Source organism: Ictalurus furcatus, chromosome 9 (genome assembly GCF_023375685.1).
Source record: "Ictalurus furcatus strain D&B chromosome 9, Billie_1.0, whole genome shotgun sequence".
Taxonomy (NCBI): Eukaryota; Metazoa; Chordata; class Actinopteri; order Siluriformes; family Ictaluridae; genus Ictalurus; species Ictalurus furcatus.
In genome coordinates, this window is record NC_071263.1 from 5,160,080 (window position 1) to 5,187,638 (window position 27,559).

General features: G+C 38.7%; 2 protein-coding genes across 4 annotated transcripts in view; one reads left to right on the forward strand and one right to left on the reverse strand.

Annotated features, from left to right (window-relative positions):
* The first annotated feature begins 203 nt into the window (after positions 1 to 203).
* Positions 204 to 9,040, forward strand: LOC128612902 (mitochondrial basic amino acids transporter). The gene is made up of 4 exons (XM_053633394.1): positions 204 to 617; positions 3,643 to 3,686; positions 5,044 to 5,127; positions 5,896 to 9,040. Exons 1-4 carry the CDS (start codon positions 584 to 586, stop codon positions 6,652 to 6,654), a joined length of 921 nt encoding a protein of 306 aa, XP_053489369.1. The 5' UTR covers positions 204 to 583; the 3' UTR covers positions 6,655 to 9,040.
* A 3,000-nt stretch (positions 9,041 to 12,040) lies between these two features.
* The window catches only part of fancm (FA complementation group M), a 40,297-nt gene continuing 24,778 nt past the window's right edge, over positions 12,041 to 27,559 (reverse strand). For 2 of the 3 annotated variants that reach the window (XM_053632414.1, XM_053632415.1), the window contains 13 exons: positions 26,987 to 27,227; positions 26,585 to 26,739; positions 25,291 to 25,449; positions 21,426 to 23,019; positions 20,193 to 20,278; positions 19,056 to 19,124; positions 18,843 to 18,959; positions 18,557 to 18,716; positions 18,119 to 18,225; positions 14,835 to 15,374; positions 14,000 to 14,360; positions 13,239 to 13,530; positions 12,041 to 12,918 (listed from right to left, as the gene is read on the reverse strand). In XM_053632414.1, the coding sequence (XP_053488389.1) occupies positions 12,792 to 12,918; positions 13,239 to 13,530; positions 14,000 to 14,360; positions 14,835 to 15,374; positions 18,119 to 18,225; positions 18,557 to 18,716; positions 18,843 to 18,959; positions 19,056 to 19,124; positions 20,193 to 20,278; positions 21,426 to 23,019; positions 25,291 to 25,449; positions 26,585 to 26,739; positions 26,987 to 27,227 (4,008 nt within the window). In that variant the 3' untranslated portion in view covers positions 12,041 to 12,791. The remainder of the gene's footprint in view (positions 12,919 to 13,238; positions 13,531 to 13,999; positions 14,361 to 14,834; positions 15,375 to 18,118; positions 18,226 to 18,556; positions 18,717 to 18,842; positions 18,960 to 19,055; positions 19,125 to 20,192; positions 20,279 to 21,425; positions 23,020 to 25,290; positions 25,450 to 26,584; positions 26,740 to 26,986; positions 27,228 to 27,559) is intronic. The other variant, XM_053632416.1, reaches the window with a different exon arrangement.

Sequence of the window (27,559 nt, forward strand, 5' to 3'; positions counted from 1 at the left end):
TATTCTTATTTATTTATTTATTTATTTATTTGCTTTTAGGGTTATTTAATTATGCGCAGTGTGCAAATAAACTAAACGGTTAACGAACCAAAAAATATCAGTTTTACACGATCAGGTGTGACGTTATCTTTACACCGTGTTCATCGGTTTGAGACGCACCCATGGGCACGAGCCAGCGGGCAGTAGGGGTGTTGTCTGTGTTCACACGAGTCTATTGGCCCAAACTCGTCCTTAAATATGGACTCAGCTTCTCTCTCTCTGTCTGAGCTCCATTCAGAAAGTACTAGAATAGACTGCTGCTTGAGTCAGGCATGAGACGCAAATCCGAGCACCTTTTGGTTGTGCGGTGAAAGTTAATAGTAAAACTCGTAAACAGATTTTCATACTTAACACACGTCTTACAGAAAGTTTGCAGACAGCAAGCTGGCTAATTGAGCTAGCTGAGCCACCGTACACACCAGCACTTAGCTCCGTGTTTTCAGAATAGCTTCAGTGCGGGTTCATTTGCGTCTTTTGGAGCCCAACTCCACGGTTAAGTCCTAACAGTCGTCATTTTTCAGTCAGTTCAAACTGAAATTAAGGAATGGCACTGGACTTTGCAGCAGGATGTATTGGAGGTAAGTGTTTATATGCAGAAGTGGGAATCACAGACTACACACAGGAGCAAAGCAGTGCAGTGGAGCCACCTATTTATTTTCCATTTCAGCTGGACTTATGTAATGACATGGACATATACGACTTTCTTTCTTCTTTTTTCCCTTTCTTTCTTTTTGATAAATAGTGCTGTTTTTACTGATAAAAGTTATACTTTCAAATACAAAGCTGAAATTGTGGATAATTGTAACTGCCAAAGTGAATCATGGGAACTGAATGCAACTTTAATTCATTTCATATAAGTCCATTTTCCCCACTGGACTGACATGCAAATCATCCAAGCTTCCTACAAAACTATCTGAGAGAACTATTTTTTATTTCCTCATTAGATGCCTTGGCACCTTCGCTCTGTCAGGACAACTTGTTTTTATTTCTAACTAACTTGACTGCAGAATGCTCTCTTGAATGTTCTGAACCTGTACTTGCACTTGTATTTCATGAGGTTATTATTATTATTATTATTTAAAAAAAAAAATACATAAGTAAACTGTAGTGCAAATGGGAGAGAAGTGCCAGGGTGGGACAAAATCTTGTGACACTGGATTTCTTATTTTCTTCGAACTGGACTACAGAGTTACACATCTGTCTTCCCTCTCTGCTGATGTCTAACCGGCCAATCAAAATGGCTGTCCTTTTATCTGCCTACTCTACAGCTTAAAGTGGGCTCATAACTGACACACAGTCCCTCATTTGTATGACCCCAAGGACAGCAGAGTCCTGGCGTCATCCAGCAAATCAAACACACACACACACACACACACACACACACACACACACATATCAGCGTTTTCGGTATTCCGGTGAAGTGTACAGGTGCAGCTCAGAAAATGAGAATATCGTGGAAAAGTTCGTTTTTTTTCCCCCTGTAATTTAATTCAAAAAGTGGAACTTTCATATATTCTAGATTCATTACACATAAAGTGAAATATTACAAGGCTTTTTTTCTTTTAATCTCGATGAGTATGGCTTACAGCTCGTGGAAATCAAAAATCCTGTATCTCAAAATATTAGAATAAAGAATTCGTAATACAGAAATGTCGAACCTTGTGAAAAGTATGTTAATTTATGCACTCAATACTTGGTCGGTCTCCTTTTGCACGAATGACAGCATGAATGCGACGTGGCATGGAGGCAATCAGCCTGTGGCACTGCTGAGGTGTTCTGGAAGCCCAGGTTGCTTTGATAGCAGCCTTCAGCTCATCTGTATTGTTGGGTCTGGTGTCTCTCACAGATTCTCTATGGGGTTCGGGTCAGGCGAGTCGGCTAGCCAATCAAGCACAGTAATACCATGTTCAGCAAACCAGTTACTAGTAGTTTTGGCACTGTGGGCAGGTGCCGAGTCCTGCTGGAAAAGGAAATCGGCATCTCCATAAAGCTCGTCAGCAGATGGAAGCATGAAGTGCTCTAAAATCTCCTGGTAGACGCTGCATCGACTCTCGACTTGAGAAAACACAGTGGACCAACACCAGCAGATGATATGGCAACCCAAACCATCACTGACTGTGGAAACTTCACACTGGACTGATTAGACTGATATCTGATTAGAGCTCTTCTCAGATCGACATTTCTGTATTATAAATTCTGTATTCTAATAGTCTGAGATACTGGATTTTTGATTTCCATGAGCTGTAGGCCATAATCATGAAGATTAAAACAAAAAAGGCTTGAAATATTTCACTTTATGTGTAATGAATCTAGAATATATGAAAAGTTCCACTTTTTGAATTAAATTACGGGGGAAAAATGAACATTTCCACGATGTTCTAATTTTTTGAGATGCACCTGTATAGCGGATTATTTTACAGCTAGGTTTCCATGGGTGTGCTGTAAACTGTGATACACTAAAGATTACTGTGGACCGTCCCACATGGATATCATAAAGATTATACTTACCATGCACCTGGATACTGTAGACTTCAACATAACTGCTGTGTATATACTGGAATCCTTTTAACACACTCGGTCCTGTCTGACTTTTAGAATGTATAACTGTGGAAGTGTATACTTTCTTTTTGAATCTGGTTCCTCTCAGGGTTTCTTCCTCATGTCTTCTTGGGGAGTTTTTCCTTGCCACTGTCGCCTCTGGCTTGCTCTAAATCCACATATAATGTATGGATTTCTTTAAAGCTGCTTTGTGACGATATCAGTGTGTGCTTTAAGACAAGACCATCATACACAACCTAAAGTTTTTGACCAGCATGATTTTCTATGAACACAAATATCTTGGTAAAAATAAATATCAGGTTCCTGAGTGGTGCAACAGGAAAGTGTTCACGGGTTAGAATCCCAACAATGTGCGGCTGTGAGCCAAGGGAGCAAAACTGGCCTTGGTCTTTAAGGATGGCGTGGGAGGGATGGCATATGGTCACTCACACTAACACTAGACAATTGTGGGCATCTCTCAGCCCGAATATGCGGAAGAAGACAGATAGCGCTTTCTTCTGTGTGTTTTACGCTGTTCTGCGACGCCACATGTAAAGCAGTTCAAAAAAATGTCCTTGGCTGGCTTCACATGTTTTGGAGGAAGCAGATGTTGGCCTTCACCCTCCCTTGGAAACTGTTGTATGATAGCGGAGAGGTGGTTGGTGGGTGGGAATTAGCAAGTGAACACACTGGAGAGAAAAATGAGAAATATCAAACGAGCAAATAAACAAACATCATCTCATAAAAAGGTGAACTGACAGTACTAGTACTAGTGTTTCTTTTCTTTTTTTCTTTGAACAGGATGATTGGTGTTAATTGTTATTATTGTTAACGCAGTACTAAATTGGGGGGGAATAAGATCTTTAAACAAAATAATAATTTACACTGATCATCTTGTGCAAAAGTTTATGACCCCCCCCCCCCCCAAAAAAAAACGCAATGCAATTATTATGATCCATCATTATTATTTATTTATTTTTAGTATTATTAACATTCTGCGGATACTGCAAGGCGTATGTAAACTCAACTGTATCGGATGTAAACATAAGTCTTTATTTGTTCCAGGTGCTGCTGGTGTATTGGTTGGACATCCTTTTGATACCGTTAAGGTGGGTTCAACTTTTAATTTTTTTTTAGGTTGCTCAAATCCAATTCATAATGTTGATGCCTGATATTGATTGATCTGTTATTCTGTCACAGCAGAAAAATTCTAGTGGAGTGAACAAAGCTCCAGAATGAGCCTGTGACGAGAAAATGAAAATGTTCATTTCATTTGTATATGGAAACTAGGACATATTTTTCTCTTGCAGGTTTCCTTTTTAAAAAAAAAACAAAAAAACTATCCATCACATAGGTTGGCTTGAGGTTTTGGTTGTGGGTTACTGTGTCACATGCGAGCATGCACTAGCTGAGCTCTTTTCATGTTTTGGCTCCGCAGTGTTTTTGGTCTAGCAGATACGTACTGTTTGTTTTGAATGCTCTCCAAAGTTACGACCTTTCTCACAGAAAACCGAATGCGCGCGCACACGTGAAGGACTCCCAGCTCTGGCTCGGAGCATAATTGCAATTAATCTTGACCTTGGAATGTTAAGAATGATCTTTTTCGTAATTGTAGGATCATGTCAAATCATACAAGTCCCATTCGATCAAATTAGACAGTAGATTTCTGTAGAAAATGTATTGACAAGAACTCGGTCTTTTATACTGATCCTTTCATCTGTACTGTGGTTCCATGTATGCATAAACGTTTAGTGAAATGCTTGGGAAATATCATATCTGGGGAAAGTCATTCATTAATATTCTTTTTAAACAGTATTTGTGTTAGGTATGTATGTTAGGTCAGTATTATGGATTTCAAAGATAATGCTAATAACTTATTTATTTATTATTATTTCTTTATAATGAAATTAATTGTTGTGGATTCTAACCGCCACAGAGAGTGGGTTCAGAGCTTTGAGATACAATGTGTTTCATGGCTGCTGTCCTGCTTTTTCCTGTGTTCATTGTAAACCCTGCTACAGGGGCTGTCTTTCACGGCATAAGTGTTACTTTGTTGTAGATGAGGGTGAGGGATTTACAACCCCTGCACGGATTGGTAACCTAGTAAGTACAGTCAAGGTGAATTTCTTTATTTCCATTCGAACATGGCGTGTTTTGGGTTTTCATTGTTTTTTTGTTTTTTTATTTTCATTACAGTATCTCTGAGCTACGACACAGCACTCAAATCCCTATTTGTATTCTCTACACTGCAGTTCAGACTGTTAAATTTCATGCTGTGTTTAATTGTTGCGTTGTTGTTGTTCCCCCCCCCCCCCCTTCTCTTTGATTCAATGATTCAGTTAATGTTGCTCATTTGCTACATGTTTGTACAGTTTTACAGCCTTGTATTGTATTGTGTTGTGTGTGTTTATGGACATGACGTTTGCTCTTAAGGGCTGGTTATAATTGTGGAAATCCAACTTTCAGGTAAGACTTCAGGTACAAAACATAGACAAGCCCCTGTATCGCGGAACGTACCACTGCTTCCAGTCTATCGTTCATCAAGAATCTGTGAGTATGACATTTGGTTTCTTTTTGGTCTTTGGTGATTAAGTGAGAGCGCTAGAAAGAAAAACAGAAATCAGCTGCGCAAGTTCAGCTTTTTAATATCTCAATTGCGAGTGCTGTAAATTTAGAGAAAATTCTCGACTTCCTAGTGCTATTGCAGTAGGGTCTGATTTTGGAGGTGGATGTTTGCACAGTGTTACGGCTATAAGGATATTTTAATACCCAGGGTGAGCAAGGATAACATGCATAGAGAGCTAAATTGAGCTCTGAGGCCGTGCTATCTTGTTCACTCTCCAGGATAAACACGCCACGCTGGAATATGTTGATGAAGGAATTAAATGCAGATCATAAACAACTGCATCATCAAGTCTGTTGCATTATCAGTAGTTTAGTTTAGTGGTGTTGTAGTGGTTGTTGGCTTAACAAAAGTTTTAACAGTGAAACGCATGTCATGTTGTGTGTGTGTGTTTTTTTTTTTTTGTTTTTGTTTTTTTTTTTTGCGGGGGGTTCCATTAGGGCTATTTATGGGAGCTTTTAAGATCAAATGTCCTTATTTATTTTAAGTAAGTTGTATGTTAAAATACAACATTTATTATTATTATTATGTTTTGGAATGTATTCTGTATCCATAGTATGATTTATATGAAATGGTTGTGGTGAGAGCTGAATAACAGAATGTCCTTTTTTTTGCCTCCTGATTCATCTCTCAGTTGGAGGGCACCTTTTCTCACACTTGATTTTCTTGTTTGTTTAATATCTCTCTTATTACAGATATTTGGGCTCTACAAAGGTATCGGGTCCCCAATGATGGGCCTGACTTTCATCAACGCCATTGTATTTGGTGTACAGGGCAACGCAATGCGCATGCTGAGCAAAGATACCCCTCTTCACCAGTTTCTAGCAGGAGCGGCAGCAGGGGCTATCCAATGCATCATTTGTTGCCCAATGGAGCTAGCCAAGACTCGCATGCAGATGCAGGGCACAGGAGAGAAGAAGTCATCCAGGAAAACATACAAGAACTCGTTGGACTGCTTAGTTCGCATCTACAAGAAAGAGGGCATTCGGGGCATCAACCGTGGCATGCTGACCACCATTATCCGTGAGACACCAGGATTCGGAGTGTATTTCCTGTCCTATGATGTCCTGACGCGTTCACTGGGATGTGAAGCAGACGACCTCTACATCATTCCTAAGCTGCTCTTCGCAGGGGGCATGTCTGGGATTGCTTCCTGGTTATCTACCTATCCGGTGGACGTTATTAAGTCCCGCCTCCAGGCTGATGGCGTAGGTGGAGTTAATAAATACAGTGGAATTATGGACTGTGTCCATCAGAGCTGGCAAAGGGAAGGTTGGAGGTTTTTTACTCGAGGTCTTACCTCTACTCTTCTCAGGGCTTTCCCTGTCAACGCTACCACGTTTGCCACAGTGACTCTGTTCCTCATGTACATGCGAAACGATGGCGGTGTGAAAGACTGCGAGCCTGAGCATCAGCCTGTACAGCAAACACAGCTCCAAACCACAAGCCTTTGATTGGATGCTCCAATCTCCAATATTTGGGCTCTTCACCCAGAATAATTATTATACAGTGTCTGTATAATAATTTCAATCCCCCCCCCCCCCCATATGAAACCTGTTGGGAATTCTAGTTCCCTTATTAGCAGTTACACTAGAAACATTATCAGCAAAATTGTACCAGCTTCCAAAGTGTCTTTACAAGGAGTAGCAATTTGTGTTACGTGCTTTTGAAAAAAGAAAATTCCACGTTGACCCAAGGTTCTGAAAAAAACTCGAACCATATTTTGCTACGTTTATCGCTACAATGAGAGAGGGTTCATGCTGCTACAATTTGTTTTGTTTTTTTAACTCAATGTCCACAGGATGCATGTTCTAGTCCAGGAATTTGGATTAAATCAAGTTTGTATGGGGAAAATTGTGAACAAGCAAAAAGGCTAATGCTAACCTGTATTAAACTGACTGGAGGTCAAGAGGAGGGGGGCAAGTCCATTTCATAGAAAGACAGAAGGCTTTGGGTCCAAAAAAAGGATTACTCTGTCATCACTAAGCCCTTCGGCAGAAATGACAAAAAGATCAACAGCTTTTTTTCATTTGCAGAAGTGGTTATTCATACACGTTGCAGCTATAACAGACTCCGCTCTTCTGGGAAGGCTTTCCACTAGATTTTGTTGCATGACCGTGACTGTGGGGATTTGTATTTATTCAGCCACAAGAGCATTAGTGAGGTTAGGCGTTGATGTTGGGCGAGGAGGCCTGGGGTGCGCAATCAGACTTCCAGTTCATCCCAAAGGTGTTCCGTGGAGTTGAAATCGGGGTTCTTCTACACCAACCTCAGCAAACGATGGCCCCGTTCACACCCGGCATTATGAACGCGTCTCCACCTGTGCGAAGACTTGTTTTATGACGGTCAGTCTTCCTTTGCATTTATTCTCAAGCAGAAATGTCCCTCCAATCATGTTTCATGTACCTTTATGGACCGTTTTAATCATGTGATATGCTAGCGAAACTTATAAACGAGTGAGCGTTAAGATGAGAAATTAAACTATATGAAAAACACTTGCTGTCGTCTTTGCTGTCATAGCATCGCCTTTATGGGTTAGCCTGGCGGTGGAGAGCTCCATCATTCTGCGGCATTTCCAAACAGAATCGCAACAATTACATATTTTTCCAGCTAGGGCAATGATGCAGTCGAGTAGACGGTCCTTTGTATGCATTTGCATTCATACTGCAAATGTGATGTGGCCATACGCGCCCCAGACCATCTCCGAATGTGGTTTGAGTGATCGGATCACGATGTGTCTTTGAGACGCGTTTGACCCCATTCCAATCACCCAAGATGCTTGTTAATGCCAGGTCTTTATGGACCTCGCTTTGTGCACAAGGGCACTCTCATGCTGGAACGAGTTTGGGCTAAGCCCCTTAGTTATAGCAAAGAGAATACTGCTGAAACGATTGTGTGCTTCCAATATCGTGGCAACCATTTGGCAAAGGTATGATGGCCAGGCATGCACATACTTTTGTACCTGTAGTGCATCTGCAATGGAGGCATTCTTTGTATGTAGAAAATGGTGCTGCTGAGCTTCTAAACAACTACATTTACTGACATATGTTGTCAGCGTTGCGATTAGTAGCGTATAGCTTTGATCTCTTGTCCGTTTTTTTTTTTCCCCTCCATTGCTACTGGCATTCCAAAGAAAAGATGGATTCTGATTTGACGATAAACCTCAAAGCCTTTAACGTGTTCACATTCTGCAAGAGATTAGACTGTGAACTGGTTCACCGCTCATTTGCTGAAAAATACATATTCACACAGTATTTCTGTACGGTACCGTTACAGATAGATCTGGTTAAGTGGAACACGTCTCTAAATCATTACACAGTAGCACAACACTTTTATAATTTGTAACATTATTTTAAAAGTTCAAAGATATCTGAAGTGCACCTTACTTCTTTCAATTATTCCCTTACCTTTTCTTGCTTTGTTACCCAATTGAGATACTGTTTTATCATCATCTTAGTTGCTGGAGCATTATTTTAGTACTGTGGAATTATTTTAAATAGTGTGTCCGGTTGCAATAAGCTTAAAGAATCTCTGCAATGATTTACTTACAGGCATGTGTTTAGTGATGCATTTTTGTTCTGGGTGTTTTTTTTTGTTGTTGGTGTTTAACTTTTAGCATCTGAAAGGCAAAAATACCTTTCCTTTTTTTTTAATTTTTTTTTTTTTTAAAAAAGGTCTCACATTCATGTGTATAATTAATCAAGATCATTTTTGATCATTTAGTTCTGTCTGTTTTTACATTGTCTTCTCTCACATGGTAAATGAAATTGTGAATACTCTTATACTTTCATGATTGTACAAAATGGTATTTATTAACGAATTAAAGGGTAATGGAATTACTGCTGTGCATTATTATTATTATTACTACTACTACTACTACTACTAAGAATACTTAGTAGCATGCCTTAAAGGAATTTGAGAAACAGAACCAAGTAAGTAAGAATATTAAACATGGGCCTGCATATTTCTGCGCTGTAGTGGATTTCATCATTCTGCCGTGTTTTGGATAAATAGATCAATGCCGGGGGGAAAAAAAGAAACAATGCTGGAAAAATATCGATCGTTCTTTCCACTAGGGAAAAACATAAGTACCATGCCTACAGTGACTCCAACAAAGGGGGTAAAAAAAACCACTAAGGAAGCACAAGTGGACCTGAATGTCAAGAGAATAGATGAATGTATCTTTACCAGTGGGTGGATGATTGGCTGGATAAATTGGATGTTTGGATGGATGTTGGCAGTAAATCAGGAAAACAAAGTAGAACACAATTAGCAGATTAAGAACAGTGCTAAATAATATCATGCATTCACTAAAGAGAATACTACGTTTAATACAAATTCTAAATGGAGGTTTCACATAAAAACATTATTGCAGTATACATGCTCTTTTTTTGGTTAAAGAGAAAACACCATCAGCTCAGTTTCAGGGTTTACCAGCCATACTGCCTGTACTCTCACAGAAACACAGGCTGTTGATAAACTTTTCTCCCCTCATATAAAGGGAGCATCATGTCTACAGACTTCATCTTGTTGCTTCACACTCAAACCATTCACATGCATGTCAGGATGGTGCCAAGTTGATGACATCATCTGCCAATAACAGAAATGCTATCTCTAACCCACCATAAAATACACTGAATTGATGCCAAGAAGGCAGATACAACTCGCATCGTGCTCATACCGAGTCTGAGGTAGCGGATGAAGTTAACTCATACAATACATTTCGCAACAAATCAGACCTCTTCCAAATAAACAACACACACGTAGACTAGATTGGCATACTTCCATGACCCCTCACAAAGTTGTGCAAGCATTGTTCTTCTTGAGTCAATGGTTCAACTGTTGTGTCATGTTCAGCACCGATATAGATTTTCCTGGAAGGCTGGCGCACAGCAGCCCTATAATTGGAACACAGTCTAGTTTCAGCAGTCCAAAGGAGCCGTCTCAGATTTCGACACAACACTGAAGAGGCTGGTCAACCACGCAGACATTGCCTAGTGCTTTCAATACATCTGTTCAAATCTTAATCACTCTCGGTGTCTAACCAGCGTAGTATCTTCAGCCACAGAAATAGAATCCAAATCACCAGCACAAATCTCCTAAAGGGACAGAAAGTCCACAAGATGTTCATTCCACTGCTCAGTAATATCCCCAGCAGAGATGAACACTACCCCACATTTCAGTAACCTTGACTTCTGCAGGTGTTTCCCCAGCCCTATGTTAGATTTACATAAAAAATATACACACACACACACACACACATATTAATTATATATATATATATATATATATATATATATATATATATATATATATATATATATATATATATATATAATATTATATAAATATATATACACACACAGGTACATATATATACTTACATGTACATATGTATGTCTGTGTGTGTGTGTATATATATATATATATACACACACACAGACATACATATGTACATGTAAGTATATATATGTACGTGTATGTGTGTGTATATATATATATAAAATGTACACACACGTGTATGTATATATATATGTCTGTGTGTATGTATGTGGGTGTTATATATATATATATATATATATATATATATATATATATATATATATATATATATAATGTGTGTGTGTGTGTGTGTGAGTGTGTATGTATATGTGTATGTATGTATATGTCTGTGTGTATGTATATATGTACAGACGTATATGTATACACATACATATATATAGCCAATATAATCTGAACTGTTTAGTAGTAGCCAATTTGTAGTTCCTTTGTGTTGAGACCTAAGTTTTACCAAGAAACCCCAACCAAGCCTCTTAAGAGTCCTAAAAAGTAGCTGCTCAAGCAACCTTTGCACTACTGAAATACTAAACCTCTTGTTTCAAGTTCATTCACTGTTTAATTTTACAGTATGTTAAATAATAGAGTCTATGAAATGTCTAAGATGTTTAATACAGCTTACATGACATTCACAAATCACCAACCCCACTTCTCATAGTGTTAAGTTTCTTCTATTACATAAACAATACACTTTTCATTACATTTTAAGGACTACTGTTGCAAAATGCCAATAAGTGAAATTTGTATTATGTTACTATCCATTGTCCAAGAGTCTACTTTCAAATATGAACATTTGAATACTTATATTAATTCAAGGTATGTTTAAACAAATGTATTTATACTCGGCCTCACGAGTTAAACAAAGTTATAAGAAAGTACTGTAGTTTCTGACAGAAAGTTACATATGTCAAATTTCTTAATAAAATATACAGTATTTCTATGGTCTACCACATCACTTATTATTGCAGAGCTCACTAGTGCATGCTGGCTTCCTAACAATTCTGCCTGTCTAGAAGTGCATTTTAAACTTTAAACGTAGCTGTTGTTTTATTTTTGAATTAGTGTGGAGTTGTGATTGTTACAGTCAGAAAACTGGTGATGTCATTGCTGTACACACACAAAGTATAATAAAGTTAGAGATGAAATGACAATAAATAAATAAATAAATAAAGGCTGTTGCTTATTCTTTGGCTGGGATGTGACGCCACCCTCAGCATTTACAAAGAGAAATGAGGATATTATTTTAGATATTATATTCACTGCAAGAATGTGGGCATCCCTGCATTTTAAGATATAGAAGTAATTAAATAACTCACCACCAGGCATGGTGCTTCCAGATTCTCACCTGAACATACAACATACAGGTGCGTCTCAAAAAAATTTTAATATCGTGGAAGCGTGTAATTAAAAAAGTGGATTTATAATACATTTCTGTATTATAAATTCTGTATTCTAATATTTTGAGATACTGGATTTTTGATTTCCATGAGCTGTAAGCAGTAATCATCGAGATTAAAGCAAAAAAATGGGCTTGAAATATTTCACTTTATGTGTAATGAATCTAGAATACATGAAAGTTTCACTTTCTGAATTAAAGTTCGTTAAACGTGAACTTTCCAACGATATTCAAATTTTTTGAGATGCTCTTACATAACGTTATTTTTAGATTCATAGTCATTTCTTTACCTGAATAGCAAGGAGAGAAGCTTGACAAATCAATGGACTCTTCCTGAACAGACTCTTTGTGCTTCACGAAGACCAGGACTTCGCCTAATATAGTATCTTCCACAGATTTTTAGAAACTGCTGAGGACCTTTATAATCAGCCAGGTCAGTTTGGCTTATTATTGTTACGACTATTTCTATTCATCATACAGACAAACCGTTTATTACTCAACACATGCACACTTCTATACAACACCATTTACAAAAATGTTCATTATTAGGTACACATACATTTCCATATTATATATATATATATATATATATATATATATATATATATATATATATATATATATATACACACACACACACACACACACACACACACACACACATACATACATACATACATACATACATACATACATACATATATATATATAGAGAGAGAGAGAGAGAGAAACAAAATGATTCAAAATAGCTTATTTATAAAAATGAGGTATTTATGACAGAGGCAATGGTTCAGAATGTATAAAGTGCACAGTAAGATTAATGTGTATCCCTTGTGCATGCATGGACAAACATCGTGTCTAAAGGTTATTCTTTGAGGTGTTGCTTTTCATCAGTGTGGTGTCGCATGAGTAGCGCAGACAGCGGTAAATCTCCTCAGCTCTGGAGCGGCTCACGTGTATGCCCGCATGCAGTGTATCCACAGAACTGAAGAACAAGACAGAAAACACGGCTTTGTATTTCACCTCCGGATACGATACGATGCAATAAGATCTTGTACAAACAAATAAAGAACCAATGTGATGTGTATATATATATATATATATATATATATATATATATATATATATATATATATATATATATATATATATATATATATACACACACACACACACACACACACATATACATACATATACATACATACAGCAGCCTCCAAATGCACTAGAACAGTCAAAATGGGTTTTTAACATCAAACCATTGAATCAAAGAGAGTGTCACAGCTGTACGACTGTTTATGATACCTGTTGACCAGATGTGCCACAGAGTAGAATCTATTGCACATGTAAAGGGCGTTGACGTAGCTCACACACGGCAGCGTGAGGTAAAACTGCAGCGCCTGCTGACGACGACCGTTGACCTCCACAGGGACGCTGATGGCCTGGCCTTTCCTCTGCTCCACCTGCGCCAGTTGGGCCAACAGCATGGCGGTGTCATCGGGACCCGTGCTAAACAGAAGTCTGACCCCTGCTCTTACCAGCGCAGCCATGGTGCCGTCATAATAACGGCTGCGCTGGAACGAACGCAGCGGCTCTCCTAAGAGAAAACAGTCAAAAGAAAGTCGTGAATAAAGGATTGGATAGCGCAAGGGTGGTAATAAATAAATGAATGAATGAATAAATAAATAAATAAATAAATAAGGCAGACTGCTGTCCAGATGTTGACCCAAGAATGTACTGCAGCCAAATAATGAACCAAGTACCAAAAATACTGTAGCAGAACTAATATCCATATTATACAAAAAATCTGTAGGCTGTAGTTCAGCAACTTCTAAACAGTTTTCTAAACATTAACCATCATGGCTTCTGTAGCAGTTCTGTTGTGGTTTATAATAATCACTTGCATTGATCTAAATAGTTTATTTATTTATCATTATTATTATTACCAGAGAATACGAGTTTAGTGTACTAATCATGCATTTATTGTAAGCGCAAGTGTTATTAATGTTATTAATCGGATACACTACAGTATTCTCAAATATCAACTGCACACTCCTTTAGCTTACCCGGTTTAGTGCGCTCTTTCTCCACCAGGAGGCACACCCGGTCAAATAAACCCTGCACGCTCTGTATCCTCTCCTGCAGCCGCTTGCGACTCTGCAGACTGGCCAACTCCGACTCGCTGTGCCGCTCTACAGCCATCCGCTTACTTACGATGAAATCACAGCTGACCAGAGAGCAGATGTGCACGGCTGCGCCGTGTTTTAGTCGGAGGGAAGACACCACGTCCGCACCAGCGCTGATGCAACGGCTGTCCACGAGCACGCACGCGCAAGCCGGGGTGGTGTTGATTGTGGAATCGGTCGTCGTACCATAATCAACAGAACCACTGGCCACGGTCAGAGAAGCAGTACTGCAACAGGCTGCCTGGACACATGAAGGATAAATGATCAATTAATGAAATCATATCTTAAAGCATATTTTAGTACATTGAATACAGGGAATTTATTTTTAACATAAATATAAACAGAAAGGTAGTTAAATGTGAAAAAATGACTGTATACGAACGGAGTGTGTGTGTAAATTTATGCATAAGAAGACTAACTAATGTAAACCTCGACTTGATCGACTTAAATCATATAAAATCATACAAACCCATAAATTAAGATTGATAACATTAAAAGAAATGACACCGTATAAACGGAGGGCCGGTCTGTCTGCACAGTACTCACTTCATAATAATAATAATAATAATAATAATAATAATAATAATATATAATATTACTAAAAGATTGCAAAATGAGGTCAAACATTTGATGTTAAACATTTCTCACACTAAAGACCATTTTAAATTTGCCAAAATATTCATAAAAACTGGCAATGTCCTTCTAGAACCCTCACCTGTGTTTTAACACAAGTGGTGGGCAGAGGTTCCTGAAAGTCCAGCTCTTCAGACAGCAGGGCCTGGTTACTGAACCTCTGTCTGTCCGTCTCCTGTTTCTGCGGCACAGCATCCTTCCTGCTCTTCTCTCCACCTGCTCGTGCAGGATCTGATTTAGGCGAACGGGACGGAGGACGAACTGTATTAAAAACTGTCCCAGGTGCAGTATCTGAAACGGGTGCCTTCCTAGCATACAGTATCTTCCTCTTCTTTTCATCCGTCTCCTCTTCCTCTTCACTCGAATCCTCCACTTGGACGATTCTGGAGCGTTTGGTTGTTCTGGATTGGAGGTTTCTCGTCTCTCCAGCAGTCCTAGTTTGTCGGAGATGAGCTCTGCGGCGTGTGGTGTACTGTCGTCTCCCATCTACGAAGGAGTCTTCGGGGACAATCCCGACCTCGACCTCCTCTTCGTCGTCAGAAGCGCTATCGAAGTCTTCATCGACTTCACTGCCATCGACCACAAAACTGTCCTCCTCATACGTCTCGTCCTGCTCAGGGACCTGCACACAGAGGAACAAGTGCTTCCCTTTAGTTATGGATAAGATATTATGGATTAAAAAAAAAATAAAGAATTCTATACAGACTAAATTGTGTGAAAAACTCTTTATACATTATGCACAGTAGGAAAAAAGTAAAACCAGTCAAACCAGAATACAACTGATCTAATACAAATTAGCCTATGATAAATGTGTCCAAATACTGGCAGAAAACAAACTAATACACCACCACGTGACAGGAAAACCTGCTATCCCCCAGGAGTAACCATATTAGGCCTAAACTAATATTTGTCCATTTTTAGTTCAGGGTTCCTACTCCAAGTCAAATGTAAAATTCCATGACTTTTCCTTGACCAAAATCTTGAATTTCCATGACCTACTGTACGAAGAATGGTACAATGTACTGCCTGGGTACTGAGCAGAAAAAAACTAACTATTTTAACCCATTAAATCTGTAAGCTCGATTTCCTGGTTAACAGACATTTTCAGTGCAAAACTTAGTTTTCATTGCTTAAAAAGTACATATACTTATCTCATGACTAGTCTTTACACCGCATAAACAAAATGGTCCTAATGAAACAAAATATATTTCTTTAATGGAAATAAAATCAATTCAATTACAAGGTACTGTAAGCCATTTTAAGTACATTTTTAACCCATAACACCACGTCACATTCAGCAAATGAGCACACTGTAAAATAAATAAATAAATAAATAAATACACACACACACACACACATATTTTTTATATTATACACACACACACACTCACACAGTATCTCACAAAAGTGAGTACACCCCTCACATTTTTGTAAATATTTGATTATATCTTTTCATGTGACAACACTGAAGAAATGACACTTTGCTACAATGTAAAGTAGTGAGTGTACAGCTTGTGTAACAGTGTAAATTTGCTGTCCCCTCAAAATAACTCAACACACAGCCATTAATGTCTAAACCGCTGGCAACAAAAGTGAGTACACCCCTAAGTGAAAATGTCCAAATTGGGCCCAATTAGCCATTTTCCCTCCCCAGTGTCATGTGACTCGTTAGTGTTACAAGGTCTCAGGTGTGAATGGGGAGCAGGTGTGTTAAATTTGGTGTCATCGCTCTCACACTCCCTCATACTGGTCACTGGAAGTTCAACATGGCACCTCATGGCAAAGAACTCTCTGAGGATCTGACAAAAAGAATTGTTGCTCTACATAAAGTTGGCCTAGGCTCTAAGAAGATTGCCAAGACCCTGACACCGAGCTGCAGCACGGTGGCCAAGACCATACAGCGGTTTAACAGGACAGGTTCCACTCAGAAAAGGCCTCACCATGGTCGACCAAAGAAGTTGAGTGTACGTGCTCAGCGCCATATCCAGAGGTTGTCTTTGGGAAATAGACGTATGAGTGCTGCCAGCATTGCTGCAGAAGTTGAAGGGGTGGGGTGTCAAACTGTCAGTGCTCAGACCATACGCCACACACTGCATCAAATTGGTCTGCATGGCTGTCATCCCAGAAGGAAGCCTCTTCTAAAGATGATGTACAAGAAAGCCCGCAAACAGTTTGCTGAAGACAAGCAGACTAAGGACATGGATTACTGGAACCATGTCCTGTGGTCTGATGAGACCAAGATAAACTTATTTGGTTCAGATGGTGTCAAGCGTGTGTGGCGGCAACCAGGTGAGGAGTACAAAGACAAGTGTGTCTTGCCTACAGTTAAACATGGTGGTGGGAGTGTCATGGCCTGGGGCTACATGAGTGCTGCCGGCACTGGGGAGGTACAGTTCATTGAGGGAACCATGAATGCAAACATGTACTGTGACATACTAAAGCAGAGCATGATCCCCTCCCTTCGGAGACTGGGCCGCAGGGCAGTATTCCAGCATGATAACGACCCCAAACACACCTCCAAGACGACCACTGCCTGGCTAAAGAAGCTGAGGGTGAAGGTGATGGACTGGCCAAGCATGTCTCCAGACCTAAACCCTATTGAGCATCTGTGGGACATCCTCAAACGGAAGGTGGAGGAGCACAAGGTCTCGAACATCCACCAGCTCCGTGATGTCATTATGGAGGAGTGGAAGAGGACTCCAGTGAACTCCATGCCCAAGAGGGTTAAGGCAGTGCTGGAAAATAATGGTGGCCACACAAAATAGACACTTTGGGCCCGATTTGGACATTTTCACTTAGGGGTGTACTCACTTTTGTTGCCAGCGGTTTAGACATTAATGGCTATGTGTTGAGTTATTTTGAGGGGACAGCAAATTTACACTGTTACACAAGCTGTACACTCACTACTTTACATTGTAGCAAAGTGTCATTTCTTTAGTGTTGTCACATGAAAATATATAATGAAATATTTACAAAAATGTGAGGGGTATATACAGTATCTCACTTTTGTGAGATACTGTTTATATATATATATATATATATATATATATATATATATATATATATATATATATATATATATATATATAAACACATATTAGCTAATACATTTGAAAAATTCCCTGACTTTCCATGACTGGAATAGACTTTATTAAATTTCCATGACATTCCAGAAATTCCATGACCCGTTGGAACCTTGTTAGTTGCACTCTGCAGTGTTGTTTAGCTTGCTTACACCCTGTCCAATTTAGTCGCAATTATTCATTTATTTGAACACAATTAAACGGATTTCGCAGCTGATTTAGTACTTTTAAGCACAGAAAATGCATGACACAGCCTGTTTCTCAAACTATCTACTCTACTCACCTGTGAGAAGATGTTTAGATTATGCACGGGTCTATGCGCCATTCTAAATTTGCTTGAAATGGCAGGGCTTTTTACAGATTTCAGATAAATTCCATGCATCTCCGAATCTGAGAAAAAAAAAAAAACAGAAAGAGAAAACCATTACTCACAAAGTGTTTCTACAAATGACAAGTATTTGTACCGGCCAGTTCAAATCAGCTCATCCAAAATTATAACCATTCCCTTTTTGGGAAAACCTTGTCTCAAAAGTCGTTCCAATAATTAATTAGATACTTTATTAGATACTGCTTTTAAGGGGCTCAAGTCAAATACAACATAGGACACTGTTCTAAAGAAGGACCTGTGCTGAAACTGCATGTAAATAAACCACATAAAATGAATGAAATATAAGCAAATTCTTTAAAATGACATCATCAGTTAGAATCATGAATTCCTTACCATTAAGACCTTGAGAGAATTGAGTGTTGTCCACTACAAACCCTTCCAAAGACTTGTTCAGTTCTTCTCCATCACATTCATCAGAAGAGACCAAGTCTCCTTCTTCAGACAGCGCTGCCTCTTCATCCAGGAATTGCCTCACATCTCTGTGCACTGCATTCTGGGAGATTAAAGAGGAGTGAACCGAGGGCAACGGATAAATGCGCGTGACATTTCTGGCCTCTACACGTTATTAAAAAAACATAACCTTCTTGACCTGCATGCAGCTGTAAAGAGCTGCCTTTACCTGAGATTTCACCTTAAGAGGATGTGAACTTTTACGAGGCTGAAACACTTTGGGCCGAAAAAACGAGTCTTGCTTAAAGTCATCATCTGACGCGGCTTCCCCGCCACTCTCCTCTGACTAGAAACATAAAGCCAGTGTCATTCAATCATGACTTAACATGAGCAGGCTGATTCATTCCTGTAGGGATTTTTTGTGAAAAATTCATAGACGTACCATATTCAGTCGAGCGACGCGCTTTCTAGGCGCCTGGACAGGAGACTCGACGTCACTGATTTTTGATTGCTAGGAAGAAAAAAATATAAACGTTCACAACAACTCGACTGTGGACATTAGTGCAGATCGCAAATTCACCAGCAGCACATCAAAAAGGATTCAATACAAGAATCAAATATACCTTCAATTACAGAAATGAATCAAATTTTTAATGGCATATATGAATAAATTCAGTAAATCTTTCAAAAGGTATTAAATAAACAAATAAGCAATATTTATTTGACTGTATCCAGTTTAACAGACTAATAAGATCTCTAAAGGCTTCATTTAATTCATTAATTCCTGTATGAATTTTTAAAATATATTTTATATTTTTATAAAGAAGGAATTTAGCAAGTTCTGTTTTAGGAACGACGATCAGACGACTTAGATAGACGCGGCGATTTTAAAAGGCGACGATTGAAATGAATCGTGGCGACAGTCAAAGCAAATTATTATCGATTAGAATTTAATATGAACCAATCACAATCAATAATAACTTGAATGTTATCAAAAAGGACAAACAACTGGTGTGTAAAAAATATTTAAGTTTTTAAAACTGATGTGTAAATCGGTTACGAAGATGATTTGCCTGCACCTCCGTTATGTAAAATGGTCCTTCGCTATTTCATCATCATTTATGAATTATCAGTAGGCCTACCCCAGATTCTGAACGAAGTTGGTCTCACGTCAATGGGAGGCTAGTAAATCCAATCGAACTGTATTGTAGCAGATTCAGTAGTATAATCAAATATAAATTATTGCCTTATGAATTTGAAATCGTATTGCATTGCATGGACACCTGAGGTTCATACCCTTATTAACTGGAGAAATTTAGCAAGAAAACAGACCCTGGTTCATAAACATTTTCTTCACATTCAAATTTTCCCCTCGCATTTGAACAACCAAGTGTCTTCATAGTGCTATTTTGTACTTCTATCTTTTGAGATATTAATGAAAACATCACCTAGTATCAGCCATGACGTTCTAGCACAAAAGATGACACTGCAAAGTAACGATTAGAAAGCTGGGCTTTGTGTGAGGATTGGCCTAATTCAAGCCGTGTGCCAAGCATGTTTTGTAGTGAGTGCGTCTTACATCTGGAGATGCCAGGGGATTGGCTCTGCCTTGACGCCCGGGTTTTCTAATGACTGATTCCTCTTCACTATCACTGTTCACTGTTACTGGACAATTCAAAATAAGACAAAGAACAGAAGAATAAACACAAAGGTGGTATAAACAGAACTGCCATAAATTGCTATGTGGCTGACCAATCAACTGGATAATCCATTTCCATGGAAAACAACATTCCTGAAACGACTGAATAATGTTTTTCAGGTAAAATGTCGTAGTTGCGTTTGGAAAAAAAATAAAATAAATAAATAAAAATAAAAATCACCTTCTGACCATTTTCTATAAGTAATAAAAGTTCATTTGAAATGAAAACACGACCTTAACGTAATTTCATCAGTTCAAACAATAATGTTTTTCTTTTAGAACTCTCAAGTACATTAAAACTTCGTCTTTTCGCTTTCACTTGAGTGCACTCACTTGAGGCTGGATACTTCTACTTTTAATGAAGTAAGATTTCGACACATTATCTACACTTTCACTTAAGTAGAATTTCTCAGTACTTCGTCCGCCCCTTCTCAAGATTAAGCCTTGTTGTTCCTTAGTAAAAACATGTTCATTGGCTCAGTATCAACCCTCAACAAAACAAGACCCCTAACACTTTAACATTTTAGGATACTGGAATCATTGTGGACCCAAATAGATATTTATGTCAGTTCTTTTATTTCTGCACCACTGCTTAACCTTACTTCTTTAACTGTTTTGACTATTTCAGCACAGTTCTCTTTTACGCGTTACCTCCAAATCCTTCCTAAGCCTCATATCATTCAGATCTCAAGCCTGGTAACATAATTTACTAACTTCACTATATAAAACAACAAAAAATAAATGCAAACTTTTCATTTCCTCACTTATAAACTCATCCTCTTTGTCTGAACTTTATCCTTCCCCCAAACCCACTCAAACCCTTGTACCGTCTACCGCTGGCTGTTCTACACCCAAATGTCATAGCTTTGGTTACCATGTCCTCTGTAGAACAACACCTTGAACACCCTGCATCAAGTGATCTGTTGTTTCCACCTGCTTCTTGGGTTAGTGAAAAGGGCTACATATATAAATAAGCTGTATTATTATTATTATTATTATTATTATTATTACATCTCGAAGAATAGCTCTAAATAACAAACGTGCTCGTAAACGTTCATGATAAATTTCATTTGCAGCTATTACAAATTTTACTTTTAAAAACCTTGAACTGACCTGAACAAGCATGGTCTTCATAAACAGGTTTCCTTGCGTCAAGCAGAGACCTCCGACACAATCTGTTCCCTGTTCCACGTGGCTGTGCTTGTGAGCTCAATACTTTAGGAAAGAGTTCTAGAGCTCTGCTTTTTGGAGACACAAATGATGGATTTGGGGTCGAGGCATCGGGTCTTGCCAAACTCTCTCGCTCGGTGATTATGGGCGACAGGTTACTCTTGGCTGTAAGAGATGGGAGCTTTTTGTCCATTAGACACACCCTGGGTGTTGACATATGTCCAAGAGTGAAGTTGTTGGAAGATGTATTGGGTTTGTTCAGGGTTAGTGAGGTGAACGGCTGCTCTCTATCAGCTGTGAGTTCTGTGGTCATGTCAGAGGCTGGTTCTGCGGTTTCCTCCTCTTCAGAATCAAAGGAAAACCCAAGGTCAAAGTTCACAGAAAAAATGTCTTGAGAATAATTAAAAGCCTCAGACCTGTGCTCAGATAGTGGTTTGTTTCCTAAGACTACTGGGCTCTTGGAAGAACCTTCGGAATTAAAAATATTTGATGCACCCCCTACATTTTGTGTGACCTGTTTCCTTTGGTCAGTGTCCCGTCTCTTGATTGGAATTACAGTGTCTTTGTTTGGAGTCTCAATGTTTGGTAATGATATCTGTAGGAACGCCTCATCATCACCAAACAAGTCAACACTTTCATCTAAGCTAGTGAGCTGTATTTTAGACTCTAAAGGTAGATTAGCTGTTTTATGTGACTTATCATCCACAATATCGTCAAAAACCTCATCCCAGCTAGGACTGTTGGCAGTACTATCCAGACCAGCAGAAACGGTCTCACTAGGCAATGTTACAGATTTAGGAGGGGCTCCTTCTATGTTACAGTCTAGAGAGTCAGAGTCTAACGAATTCTCACGTTCGGCAAGGTCAAAATTGACCTGGAAGTGATCAACCTCTTCCGTCGGACTACTGCAGATCTTATCTGATTCATCAAAGTGAACAGGTTCGTTGAGGCTCAATGAGCAATGTAGGTCAAGACATTCCGGCGGCGATCTAGACAGAAGATTTTTCACATTGGACAGAATAATTTCCAAGCTTCCAGCAGATCGATTGAAATTGTAGACTTTTTGGCAGACATCCCATTTGGGTAAATAGAACATTTCCTCAACAGGCTCGATGGAAGCATCAGGGCTTGGCCTAAGGTCCTTTGTGTGTTCAGGAGAACTATGTAGCTGGTCATCTTTCCTTGAGATTTTAGTCTCATTTGCATCAGTCTGCAGGGCATTATCAGCATTATCATCAGCTGCAAGGTCATCATAGTTACACTGAAACACACTTACACCTTCTTTAGTGGCATCACAGTCCGATTCGGAAGACACTTTGTCTTTTAACAATGAAGGAGGTCCTGCTTGGTCCTTCTTATCCAGTTTAGTTTTTGAGACAGAACGGCTGGCATCTCGACCAACAAGTCTAGGTTCAGATCTTTTCCGCCGAGGTTTTTTTTCGCATGTAGGTTTCGCTACTGAGCCATCCTCCTCACAACCAACAACATCCTCCTTCTGTAGATATGCTTTGACCTCAGATTCATATCTGCAGCCACTCTGTTGGACCAGAAAATCGATTCAATTAATTGATAAAATATAAGAATTTTTGAAAATATTTTTAAAAGTTACTTTAGAAATGTTCTGGACAATTTTTAAATGAATTGTGGATTAAAATGACTTTCAATTCTTTTGTGTGGTTTTGGAGATGTAGTAGGGCGTGAAATTTAGTGGAAACCTGCCAATCCTGATTAATGATATTAAGTCTACTGTGTTGCTTCTGCATTACTTAAAAGGAAAGCCGAGCAAATGAAACGGGCTTTGTTTTGAACAAATGAGCGTGAGACTTATCCTAGAATTTGTTTCTCTGATTCTACTCCTCACCTCTTGTCTCCATTAGCCATTCATGTACAGCTAAGTCACTTGTCCCTGGTCAACTTCCAGCTTTGTGCACTTATATAATTGCTCTCAGAAGTGTTATGTAAGACAGTCTGGCTTTTGAAAGAGGTGAGAGACCAATCAGGAGAGAACAGGGGTAACATAAAAAAAAATTATGGATGTTTTACGTCATCCTCTAATGGCAAGATGACACGAGCAGTGAGGGATTAACAAATCAATAAAATGTACCGATGATAGTTCAAAGAAATAATAGGTCACTTAGGCTTAGCTTGAAACTTAAAAATAACAGACATTAAACTTAAAAGTTCAAATTATGACTAGATAGCCGAATACCTATGTGAAAAAAGTGCAACGTAATGGAAATTGCAGTAGTGGTGCTTGAAAGTTTGTGAACCCTTTAGAATGTTTCTGTATATTTGCATAAATATGGCCTAAAACAGCCTAAAGTCCTAATAGTAGACAAAGAGAACCCAATAAAACAAATGAAAGAAAAAATATTATACTTGGTCATTTATTTACTGAGGAAAATGTTTCAATATTACATAACTGTGAGTGGCAAAAGTATGCGAACCTTTAGGATTAGCAGTTTAATTTGAAGGTGAAATTAGCAGCAGGTGTTTTCAATCAATGGGATGACATTCAGGTGTGAGTCAGCACCCTGTTTTATTTAAAGAATAAGCATCTATCAAAGTCTGGTCTTCACAACACATGTTTGTGGAAGTGTATCATGGCACGAATAGAGGAGATTTCTGCGGACCTCAGAAAAAGAGTTGTTGATGCTCATCAAGCTGGAAAAGGTTACAAAACCATCTCTAAAGAGTTTGGACTCCACCAATCCACAGTCAGACAGATTGTGTACAAATGAAGGAAATTCAAGACCATTGTTACCCTCCCCAGGAGTGATCGACCCACAAAGATCACTCCAAGAGCAAGACGCGTAATAGTCCACGAAGTCACAAAGGAACCCAGGGTAACTTCTAAGCAAATCAAGGCTTCTCTCACATTGGCTAATGTTAATGTTCATGAGTCCACCATCAGGAGAACACTGAACAACAATGGTGTGCATGGCAGGGTTGCAAGGAGAAAGCCATTGCTCTCAAAAAAAGAACATGTCTACCCATCTGCATTTGCTAAAGATCACATGGACAAGCCAGAAGGCTATTGGAAAAATGTTTTGTGGACAGATGAGACCAAAATAGAAATTTTAGGTTTGAATAAGAAGCGTTATGTTTGGAAAAAGGAAAATACTGTATTCCAGCATAAGAACCTTATCCCATCTGTGAATCATGGTGGTGGTAGTATCATGGTTTGGGCCTGTTTGAACCTTAATACAATAGAAATGTTGTGGAAGAACCTGAAGCAAGCAGTTCATGTGAGGAAACCAACCAACATCCCAGAGCTGAAGCTTTTCTGTACTGAGGAACAGTAGCCTGATTAACCAAGCCTGATTAACAGTTACCGTAAACGTTTAGCTGCAGTTATTGCGGCACAAGTGGGGGTGGGTCATACCAGATATTTTTACCACTCACAGATATGTAATACTGGATCATTTCCCTCCAAAAATAAATGACCAAGTATAATATTTTTGTATCATTTATTTAATTGGGTTCTCTTTGTCTACTTTTAGGACTTGTGTGAAAATCTGATGATGTTTTAGCTCATATTTATGCAGAAATGTAGAAAATTCTAAAGGGTCCACAAACTTTCAAGCACCACTGTATTTTATATGGTTATCAGGATTACTGTGCAATCACCTTAAGCAATAAAATTCCTGCTATAAACTTCAACATAGTACAAGACAGCATTTTATGCGATTATGATGTTTAGTAGTATGTGCAGCAACCCAAAATGATGCACTGACATAACGGCAACGGTAGATAATAGAATATGAACATATGAGCAAAATGGCCTCCCTGATTTCCCATGTCTCACCTCCTCCTCCTGTCTCATCTGGTCAATGAGTTCCATGATGGCGGTGAAATGGAGGCAGCGGCTTGAGTGGTCTACTCTGTGTGTTGGAAGAGGTTGATTCTGCCAGTGTCTCCATTCCCAAAGAGACAAGTCTCTCACTGGTCCCTCCACACACTCATCCTATACAAACATCACACACACACTCATCTACATGCTGGATGGTCAATACATCATTAAATAATACGGTGTGTAATGATACACTGTGACATAGAGAGCACACCGGTCACGTGATCATGGAGAGAACATGAAACTTCATACGGTTACGCAACCATGTTATAATGGTTAAAAAGAGCTCAATAGCTTTCAACAACACTAAAAGTCACGGAAAGCGGGCATTTTAGCCAACTTTGGAGCTCTATTTCTGCGACAGAACTCAAAATTATATTTTTCCCTAGGTTAGACACTTTGTTTATTTAATCAAAAATTTATATATTTATAATTTTTTATTCTTCTAGTTTTATACAGACAAAAATGCACATTGTTTTGCACTGTTTATGATTCAGAAATTTAAAAAAAAAAAAAAAAAAAAAGGCATTTCAGCCTTATTTTTCTTAAATATTCAGAGAATCGTGAAGTCAGTATCATGAATCAAATTGAATCTTTACCGGAGTGTTTTGTTACACATCAAATCGCAATAACAAATTAATGTTTCTTAACACTTAATACTAAATGCTATATAAGCCTGTATGTGTTTATGTTAGTTACTACACTATGTATAAAAGTATAGTAGTGATTAAATCAGGAAAACTGTTAAAGTAGACACAGTTAAAGTTTGGGTGTTGGGTGCGTCTAAAGCAAAGTTTGCTTTATTTCTAATGTCATGCAGCTCTCTGTAGCTCAAACATGTGATTTCTTTATCCCAGACTGAACGGGCAAGGAACTGTTCTCTTAAAACCGAAAAGAGAGAGAGAAAGAGAGAGAGAGAGTATAAATGCATGTGTGTTATTAGTGTCAGCTAGTATGGTAGAGTATTAGCTCGAGAAAAACAGGGCACGTTTTTTTTTTTAAAATCCCTGTAGCCTTGACTGTTTCAAAAAAAAAGGGAAACAACTTTTTTCGGAGGAGGGAGTGTGGGCTTGATTAGGTTTAAATATTTGAACTCATGTAATATAAGCTGTATTTTATTTAATAGCTTACTTTATTATGCAGTTTGTTGACTGTATTGTTCGTATCAAATAGAGGCCCTCGTATTGATAATAATGTTATTGTTGCACCTCTAATGTTTTAATCATTGTTCTAAGTGAGAAAAATGTACCAGTTGTTGCGGCTCTGCGTTAAAGCAGAGGAAAGAGGAGTGCTTGAGTCTGGGCTGGGCTTCATTCTCGCCCAACTTCATGGTAGATGACCACTCAGCCTCTTCACCAGGGGTGAGAAAGCCATCCTCCTTCACACGCCCCTGCACACCAACCACTAAAAAAAAAAAATGTTAAAAACAGAAATACAGTTAACTGATTTTACATTTACACAGGATTAATTCCATGATGCGTTATGTGTCATTTTCAAGCATAAATATCAACAATGAACTGTACATATGAACCTCTAATGTAAAAATATTTAGGTCCCATCATTTTAGCGTTTTAATTTTTTTATTATTTTATCATAAACGTGCGTACTAATATGCAAGTAACGACGACACCGTGGGGTCTTCAGTCAGTACCTTGGGCGTCAGGGCTGAGAAGAGACGCTCTCCTCATGCTGAGTGACTGTCGGCCGTTGCTGGAACGCTTGCTGATCTCTTTGGCCTCGAACTGGCCACATGTAATGTGCATCTTGTGCAGGGTGGGAGTGACACCAGCAGGCAGCATGCGGGGGCTGTGGGGGAACATGAAGAAGCTTTGCTTGCTTCCCATGATGCATTTGTTCACGCTGCGCCTGTTACTCTGGCTCTGGTTATAGATCTGTGGAGTAGATGAGATCAGCATGCAGATATAAAATGAACAAAAAATAAATAAATCTCAGAGTCGTTATGAGAAAATGCGACGATATAAAGCTCATAACAAAAGACAAACAAAAGACAAAGTGCCCTCTAATGAACAGGGCAGGTTACTTAACAGGTACGCATGTTAATTCTGCCTATAGTAAGATAAACGTTTGCGTGTGATAACTATAAACCACAACGTTATAGTTTTGCAGAACTTCTTACGTTCAAAATGGCATAACACTCCAGTAGAAGAGCAAGAGTGCTGTCAGCCTAAAGAACTTGCCAAAGTATTTTTTAAAACAAACTTTT